Source organism: Eretmochelys imbricata, chromosome 13 (assembly GCF_965152235.1).
Source record: "Eretmochelys imbricata isolate rEreImb1 chromosome 13, rEreImb1.hap1, whole genome shotgun sequence".
Classification (NCBI taxonomy): Eukaryota; Metazoa; Chordata; order Testudines; family Cheloniidae; genus Eretmochelys; species Eretmochelys imbricata.
The window spans coordinates 33,785,556-33,795,224 of record NC_135584.1 but is presented as its reverse complement, the minus strand read 5'-3'; the positions used below and the strand labels follow the sequence as shown (position 1 = coordinate 33,795,224).

Here is a 9,669-nt window from a genome sequence, read left to right as displayed (position 1 = left end):
TGGATTTAGGTTTCCACAGGTCTTAGCTTCTTTGGATATCGCAGCTTTCATATATGTGTGGTGTCCACATACCGGGCAGATTGAGAGATAGTTAGGCAGTGGAACCCTAGTCGAGTCAGAAATATTCCTAGTCACAGAAGATATAACTTGTAATCAGAGCAGGTCGGAATTCAAACTTCAGTCCCACAGGAAATTCTGAGATTTTAAATTTGGTTTGTCCTGAAATGGGCCAAAATTTTGGAATTTTTCATTAAATGAAATATTCCAAAAAGTATTTCCTTTTAAAACTATCAAAACATTTCATTGCAATAAGGTTGAAAAGGTTTACTTTCACATTCTTGTTTTTATAATATTCTATTCTATAGTCAAATCTGTACAATTGAAATAAAATATTTCAGTAAGTTCCTGTGAAAATAAGAACATCCATACTGGGTCAGATAGCCCAGTATCCTGTCTTCCGACAGTGGCCAGTGCCAGGTTCCCCAGAAGGAATGAACAGAACAGGTAATCAAAGTGATCCACCCCCTGTCACCCATTCCCAGCTTCTGGCAAACAGAGGCTACGGAACAGAGTAGCACCCGTGTTAGTCTGTATTCACAAAAAGAAAAGGAGTATTTGTGGCACCTTAGAGACTAACAAATGTATTTGGGAATAAGCTTTCGTGAGCTACAGCTCACTTCATCAGATGTATTCAGTGGAAAGTACAGTGGCGAGATTTATATACATAGAGAACATGAAACAATGGGTGTTACCATATACACTGTAACGAGAGTGATCAGGTAAGGTGAGCTATTACCAGCAGGAGAGCGGGGCGTGCGGGGGGACCTTTTGTAGTGATAATCAAGGTGGGCCATTTCCAGCAGTTGACAAGAATGTTTGAGGAACAGTGGTGGGTGGGGTGGGAATAAACGTGGGGAAATAGTTTTACTTTGTGTAATGACCCATCTACTCCCAGTCTCTATTCAAGCCTAAGTTAATTGTATCCAGTTTGAAAATTAATTCCAATTCAGCAGTCTCTCGTTGGAGTCTGTTTCTGAAGTTTTTTTGTTGAAGAATTGCAACTTTTAGGTCTGTAATCGAGTGACCAGAGAGATTGAAGTGTTCTCCGACTGGTTTTTGAATGTTATAATTCTTGACGTCTGATTTGTGTCCATTTACTCTTTTACGTAGAGACTGTCCAGTTTGACCAATGTACATGGCAGAGGGGCATTGCTGGCACATGATGGCATATATCACGTTGGTAGATGTGCAGGTGAACGAGCCTCTGATAGTGTGGCTGATGTCATTAGGCCCTATGATGATGTCCCCTGAATAGATATGTGGACACAGTTGGTAACGGGCTTTGTTGCAAGGATAGGTTCCTGGGTTAGTGGTTCTGTTGTGTGGTGTGTGGTTGCTGGTGAGTATTTGCTTCAGGTTGGGGGGCTGTCTGTAAGCAAGGACTGGCCTGTCTCCCAAGATCTGTGAGAGTGATGGGTCGTCCTTCAGGATAGGTTGTAGTTCCTTGATGATGCGTTGAAGAGGTTTTAGTTGGGGGCTGAAGATGACGGCTAGTGGCGTTCTGTTATTTTCTTTGTTGGGCCTGTCCTCTAGTAGGTGACTTCTGGGTACTCTTCTGGCTCTGTCAGTCTGTTTCTTCACTTCAGCAGGTGGGTATTGTAGTTGTAAGAATGCTTGATAGAGATCTTGTAGGTGTTTGTCTTTGTCTGAGGGGTTGGAGCAACTGCGGTTGTATCGTAGAGCTTGACTGTAGATAATGGATCGGGTGGTGTGGTCTGGGTGAAAGCTGGAGGCATGTTGGTAGGGATAGCGGTCAGTAGGTTTCCAATACAGGGTGGTGTTTATGTGACCATTGCTTATTAGCACCGTAGTGTCCAGAAAGTGGATCTCTTGTGTGGACTGCTCCAGGCTGAGGTTGATGTTGGGATGGAAATTGTTGAAATCATGGTGGAATTCCTCAAGGGCTTCTTTTCCATGGATCCAGATGATGAAGATGGATGTGGATAAATTGGAGAGAGTCCAGCGAAGGGCAACAAAAATGATTAGGGGTCTGGAACACATGAGTTATGAGGAGAGGCTGAGGGAACTGGGATTGTTTAGTCTGCAGAAGAGAAGACTGAGGGGGGATTTGATAGCTGCTTTCAACTGCCTGAGAGGTGGTTCCAGAGAGGCTGGTTCTAGACTATTCTCAGTGGTAGAAGAAGACAGGATAAGGAGTAATGTTCTCAAGTTGCAGTGGGGGAGGTTTAGGTTGGATATTAGGAAAAACTTTTTCACTAGGAGGGTGGTGAAACACTGGAATGCGTTACCTAGGGAAGTGGTGGAATCTCCTTCCTTAGAAGTTTTTAAGGTCAGGCTTGACAAAGCCCTGGCTGGGATGATTTAATTGGGGATTGGTCCTGCTTTGAGCAGGCGGTTGGACTAGATGACCTCCTGAGGTCCCTTCCAACCCTGATATTCTATGATTCTATGATCTACGTAGCGCAAGTAGAGTAAGGGCATTAGGGGACGAGAGCTGAGGAAGCGTTGTTCTAAGTCAGCCATAAAAATGTTGGCATACTGTGGGGCCATGCGGGTACCCATAGCAGTGCATTTCTATCAAGCATTCTTACAACTACAACTAAAAGTTGCAATTCTTCAACAAAAAATCTTCAGAAACAGACTCCAACGAGAGACTGCTGAATTGGAATTAATTTTTAAACTGGATACAATTATCTTAGGCTTGAATAGAGACTGGGAGTGGATGGGTCATTACACAAAGTAAAACTATTTCCCCTTGTTTATTTCCCCTCCCACCCCTCGCTGTTCCTCAGACATTCTTGTCAACTGCTGGAAATGGCCCACCTTGATTATCACTACAAAAGGTCCCCCCCTGCCCACGCTCCGCTCTCCTGCTGGTAATAGCTCACCTTACCTGATCACTCTCGTTACAGTGTGTATGGTAACAGCCATTGTTTCATGTTCTCTATGTATATATATCTCGCCACTGTATTTTCCGCTGAATGCATCCAATGAATTGAGCTATAGCTCATGAAAGCTTATGCTCAAATAAATTTGTTTGTCTCTAAGGTGTCACAAGTACTCCTTTTCTTTTTAGAGGCTAGGGAGACCATCCCTGCCCATCAGCCATTAATGGATGTATCCTCCATGAATTTATCTAGTTCTTTTTTGAACCCCATTATAGACTTGGCCTTCACAACATCATCCAGCAAGGAGTTCCACAGGTTGACAGTGTGTTGTGTGAAGAAATACTTGTTTTCAAACTGCTGCCTATTAATTTTATTTGGTGACCCCTAGTTCTTGTGTTATGAGAAGGAGTAAATAACACTTCCTTATTTACTTTCTCCACACCTGTCAAAACTTGCTCTGACTGTACAAAATAACAGAGTAGGCCCCACTGAGATTTCAACTCATGATGCCTGGTTTACAAGGCCAATGCTTTAACTCCTGAGCTATGGAACCAGTTGATAAATGAATTTCATTGAAAGTCCGTGTCCAACTTCTTTAGGTCCTTGGAGAATCCCAGCCTGAGTGACTGAAAACTCCACAATTGTATAGGGCTCAATCCTGCCAGGTCCTGGGCACTGCCCTTAAAGGCTGTCAGTTCCCACTCTGTAGTCACTGGGATGTGAGGACACAAAGGCTGTGATTTCATATAGAAGTGCCCAGCTCCCATTGTATTTCCAAGGGATTCAGGTGCCTAACTCCCTTAGGTTTCTTTGAGAATCCCAGCCACTCTGCTGAGCATTATCGGGTGTTGGCAATGGGAGTCAATGCATCATGGGATTCCCATGGCTGTAGAGTATGATGGGAGATGAAGTCCAGCTGGGGAGGCCAGCTTACAGAGGAGACTCCTAGGAGGCACTGCTGCAGGATTTCAAAATCAAAATATCTCAATTTAAGATTTCACTCTTTGGCCAGAATATTTCACTGTGTTGGCTGAAAATAAAAAAAAAAAAAAAGTTGTATGGTTTTGGGGTTTTCAGGTTTTTTTTAACTCAGTTTTATATAGAAAGAAGTTATTTAGTTGAAGATCTTATTTTTGTTGAACAGAAGTTTCAGCAGAAATTTTTGACCGCATACAACATAAATTGGCTTTTTGTGGTTCAGTCATTATCGAACAGCAAAAAGGCACTCAGTGGAATACAACAACAGAAAACATGATTAAAGGGGACTAAGTGAAATCCACTTCTTCTCAATACATCCTTAATTGTGAATGTTACATAGGCTAGTGGCGTATCAATATGATAAGAAATATGTTTAAAGGTGTAAATGAGTAGGAATAGCACCTGAAGCAGAACAAATGTATGTCGGAGATATTAACCCACATGCTTCGGGGTATAAGGAAATAGGAGTCAGGAATATTTTCCCCCTTTTGCTCTATAGCAGAGATGGAGCTGACACAAAATTACTATTATCCCCAACTGAGATCAGGGTCCTGTTGTGCTAGGCAACATACAGACATATAATGGGAGACAGAGCCCGCCCCAAGGAGCTTACATTCTAAGGGAATTATGTGTACATCTCTCATTGAATTTCGGCGGAATTTGGGCATCAAACATCTTTGAAAATTTCAGCCTAAATAGACAAGTCAGCCAAACAGTTGGCAAAAGAGGTATTGTTATTACTGATTCACAGATGGGGAACCAAGGGACAGAGAAACTCACCCATAGTCCAACAGGAATTCCATGGCATGATTAGTAGTTGATCCCAGATCTGTTGTATCCCATGGCTTTTCATCCTGTGACTGCACCTGGTGGCTACAGAACTTGGAATTGTTGTGTTATGCGCTGGATTTTTAAAGATATTTAGGACATTTGGATGACCAATTCCCTTTCCTTTCTGAAAGTCCCCAATCTCTTAGTGCCTTTGAAAAATCTCAGCCTATGGCTGGGATTTGAAAGGACCCTAACGGAGTTATGCCCCTAAACCCATATTGAAATTCACCAGGAATTATCTACCTACCAAGGTATTTATATGGCCCTTATCCCGATAGTATCAGAGGGCTACACAATCAGTTATGGATTTATTTCTCACAACATTCCTGTGTGGTATGGAATTATTATCCCTATTTTATAGATGGAGAGAATCTTCCATACAGTAGATCAAGTTCCAAGGTCACACAGAGAATCAGTGACAGAGCCAGGAACTAAACCCAGGTCTCAGGAATCCAATTCTACTTCTCTATCTGCTAGACCAACTTTCTAATCCTAAAGAGCTGGACTTAGATGCCTTTGGGAATCCCAGATTACATGCTTGGTCCTGCCTCAGCTCAGGGGGCTGGACTTGATGACTTCTTGAGGTCCCCTCCAGCCCTACATTGCTATGATTCCATGCCTATCCGATTGGTTAGGGAGCAGTTACTGTCCAGGGTTTTCCTCAGGACCTCTTTCACTTCCTTGTTCCTCAGGTAGTAGATCAGAGGGTTCAGCGCTGGGGTGACTACAGCGTAAAAGACAGACACCACCTTGTTGAGGTTGAAACGGTGGAGCTTCCTGGGCTGGGTGTACATGAAGACAGTGGCTGAGAAGAAGATGACCATGGTGAGGTGGGAGGCGCAGGTGGAGAAGGCTTTCCTCCTGCCTTGGGCAGTGGGGATGCGCAGGATTGTGGTGATGATGCACAGGTAGGAGAGGACAGTGACAGCAAGCGGAGCAGCAGGATGACCAAGGTCAGGGCAAAGTCCACCATCTCCGCCACCAACATGTCGGTGCAGGCCACGTTGAGCACTGGGGAGATGTCACAGAAGAAGTGGTTGATGACTCCGGGACAGCAAAATTTCAGCAAGAGATGAAGTACACTTTGACCAGGGAGATGGAGAAGCCGCCTGCCCAGGAGAGAGCTGCCAGCTGTAGGCAGAGTTGGTGGGTCATGATGGCTGGGTAGTGCAGTGGGTAGCAGATTGCCATGTAGCGGTCATAGGCCATGACGGCCAGGAGGACGCACTCGGTGCCCATGAGGAAGATGAAGAAGTAGAGCTGGGCCATACAGATGGGGAAGGAGATGTTCTCCTTCTGAGACCAGAAGCCCACCAGCAACTTGGGCAGGACGACCGAGACATACCAGAGCTCCAGGAAGGACAGGTTCCCCAGGAAGTAGCACACGGGCTTGTGGTTCTGCTTCACCACCAGGATGATGACCACGTTCTCTGTGATTGTCAGCACGCGGGTGAGCAAAAAGATCAGGAAGAGCAAGGGCTGGACCTCCAGTTTGGTGGGAAATCCCAGGAGAATGAATTCCCTGAGGCCGGTTTGGTTCTCCAACCTGGCTTGGGTTTCAAATTCTTTATCTGCAGATGTGAAAGGAATGGAAAAAAGCAGCTCAGTGAACTTGTGCTTGTGTGCAATGGATCGAACAAGTGAATCCATCCATTAAGTAATTATAGGGGTCACATCAGTAGAGTAGCTGACCACCTCACAATCATACATGTATTAAGAGGCTACTTCATCATCATGTGCAAGTACTTATGTGGGTGATGATGATGCACACAGTTGCCATCATGACCCTCATGTGCTAGGCAGACCTGGGTGGTATTTTTTGTCTGAAAAGTTTTTTCAGCAAAAAGTGCGGATTCTTCAACTCCAAAATATTTTGAAAATTTGTGTCAGTTTTGCCAAGTTATTTTGGGTGAAAAGACCTAATTAAAAAAAAAATCAAATTGTTTTGATACTTTGGTTCAAAATGACTTATGTTTCAAAATTTCCCTGATTTTATTAACAAACAAAACCATTTGAAAATGGTCAAAGCTAAAATGAAACTTTTTTTTGACCCACTTTTTTTTTTGATTTGTTGAAAATTTTGGAAAAAAAAAGTTTTGGTTCAACCCCAAATGATTTTTTGGAACTGCCAGTGCACTGAAAATCCATTATTCTCACAGCTGAGTGTTTCCCCAGAGAACTTAAAAGAACTTTATAGACATTCTTGCACATACTGTTTGATCAAAACAGAAGGAAATCACCAAAAAATGTTCACTTTTGTTGAAACATTTTGGTTTTTGAGGAAATTTTTGTAAATGAAAAATGTTGAAAGTTGTCAAGTGTTTTGTTTAGGCAGAAACAATTCCATATATTCTAGTCTTTTTTTTTCATAAATTCATAGTATTTAAGCCATAAAGGATAATCCAGTCTGACTCTGAGTATAACATGGGATGTTACATTTCACTAGTTGTCCCTGGATGCCCAAAACTTAAGAACTTAAGAACATCCATAGCGGGTCAGACCAATGGCTTGTCTAGCCCCATATCCTGTCTCTGACATTGGTCAGTGCCAGTTGCTTCTGACAGTTGAGGTTCAGGGACTTCTGTACCATTTTGGTGTTGTCCTTCACCATCTTGGATAATAGCCATTGATGTACCTATTCACCATGAACATATCTAATTATTTTTTTAACCCAGTTATACTTTTGGCCCTCACACCATCCCCTGGCTATGAGTTCCACAGGTTGGCTGTGCATTGTGTGAAGAAGTACTTCCTTATATTTGTTTGAAACCTGCTGTCTATTCATTTCATTGGATAACTCCTGGTTCTTGTGTTATGTGCAGGGATAAATAACATTTCCTTATTTACTTTCTCCACACCAGTCATGATTTTATAGACTTCTATCATATCCCTCATGAGTTGTCTCTTTTCTAAGTTGGACAGCCCCAGTCTTTTTAATCTCTCCTCATTTGGAAGCCTTTCCATCCTTTAGCCATTTTTGTTGCCATTCTCTCTACCTTTTTTCCAGTTCTATTTTTTTTTTTTTGAGATGGGGCAACTGGAACTGCAAGCAATACTCAAGGTGTGGGTGTACCATGGATTTATATAGCAGTATTATGAAATTTTCTGTTCCATTATTTATCCTTTTCCTAATGGTTCTTGACATTCACAATGACTCCAAGATCTCTTTCTTGTGAGGTAACAGCTAATTTAGATCCCATCATTTTGTATATATAGAGGGGATTATATTTTCCAATGTGCATTTCTTTTCACTTATCAGCACTGAATTTGTTGCCCAGTCACCCAGTTTTGTCAGATCCCTTTGTAACTGTTCAAAATCAGCTTTGGACTTATCTTGAGTAATTTTGTATTGTCTGCAAACTTTGCCACCTCACTGTTCACCCCCTTTTCCAGATCATGTATGAAGATGCTGAACAACAGTACTCTCAGTACAGATCCTTGAGGGACCCTGCAATTTATGTCTCCATTGTTAAAACTGACCATTTTTTCCTACCCTTTGTTTCCCACCTTTTACCCAGTTACTGATCCATAAGAGGACCTTCCCTCTTATCCCATGACAACTTAATGGTGCTTAAGAGCCTTTGCTGTGGGACTTTGTCAAAGACTTTCTGAAAGTCAAAATACACTATGTTCACCGAATCTCCCTGCTTGTTGACCCCCTCAAAGAATTCTAATAGATTAGTGAGGGATGATTTCCCTTTACAAAAGCCATATTGACTCTTTCCCACAATATCCTGTTTATACATATATTGGCTAATTTTGTTCTTAGAGTCAACCAATTTGCCTGGTACTGAAGTCAGGCTTACCAGCCTGTAGCTGCCAGGATCACCTCTGGAGACTTTTTTTTTAAAATGTTACATTAGCTACCCTGAAGTCATTTGGCACAGAAACTGATTTAAGTGATAGATTACATACCACAGTTAGTATTTCTACAATTTCATATGTGAGTTACTACAGAACTCTTGAACAAATCTCCCTCACATCCTCTGAAGTGAAGACTGATGCAAAGAATTAATTTAGCTTCATTGCAATGACGTTGTCCTGGAGTGCTCGTTTAGCAACTTGACCATCCAGTGCCCCCCCTACTGTTTTGCAGATTTCCCACTTCTGATATGCTTAAAAATTGTGCTTAGTTGTGGTTTTTTTGTCCGTAGCTAATTGCTCTCCAAATTCTTTCCTGACATACTTTATTATACTTTATGCTTTATTTGCCAGAGTTTATGCTCCTTTCTATTTTCCTATCTAGGATTTTAATTCCAGTTTTTAAAAGATGTCTTTTTGCCTCTAACCACCTTTTTCACTCTGCTGTTTAGCCATGTGTTGTTCTTCAGTCCTCTTACTGTTTGTTTGATTGGGGGTATACAGTTAGTTTTAGCCTCTATTATGCTGTTTGTAAGTAGCTTCCATGAAATTTTCTGACAAATCACCCTTGTGACTGTTTCTTTTATTTTCTGTTTAACTAGCTTCCTCATTTTTGTGTAGTTCCCCTCGTAAAGTTAAATGTTATTGTGGTGGGTTTCTGTGGCATTTTACCTTGTACAATGATTTACATTTCATAGAATATCAGGGCTGGTAGGGACCTCAGGAGATCATGGTCATCTAGTCCAACCCCCTGCTCAAAGCAGGATCAATCCCCAATTTTTGCCCCAGAACTTTAAATGACCCCCTTAAGGATTGAACTCACAACATTAGGTTTAGCAAGCCAATGCGCAAACCACTGAGCTATCTCTCCCCGGCATTTCAGGGTGTTATGGTTGATATTATCAAGCGGTTCAGATGTATTCACTTCCTCGACCAGATCCTCAGTTCAACTTCAGACTCTTGTGGGGTCCAGGACAAGCTGCTCCAAGAAGCAGTCATGAATGGCATCTAGAAACTTTACTCTACATCCCTTCCTAAGGTGACACATACCCAGTCATTATGAGGATAGGATTGGATTAGACTAAAGCAT

General features: G+C 42.2%; 1 protein-coding gene across 1 annotated transcript; it reads right to left on the bottom strand.

Annotated features, from left to right (window-relative positions):
• Window positions 1-5,323: 5,323 nt before the first annotated feature.
• Window positions 5,324-6,368, bottom strand: LOC144273841 (olfactory receptor 6B1-like). The gene is given in 3 exon segments (XM_077832536.1): window positions 5,324-5,640; window positions 5,643-5,786; window positions 5,789-6,368. Coding segments are annotated over 3 exon segments (1,041 nt in total).
• Window positions 6,369-9,669: the final 3,301 nt, after the last annotated feature.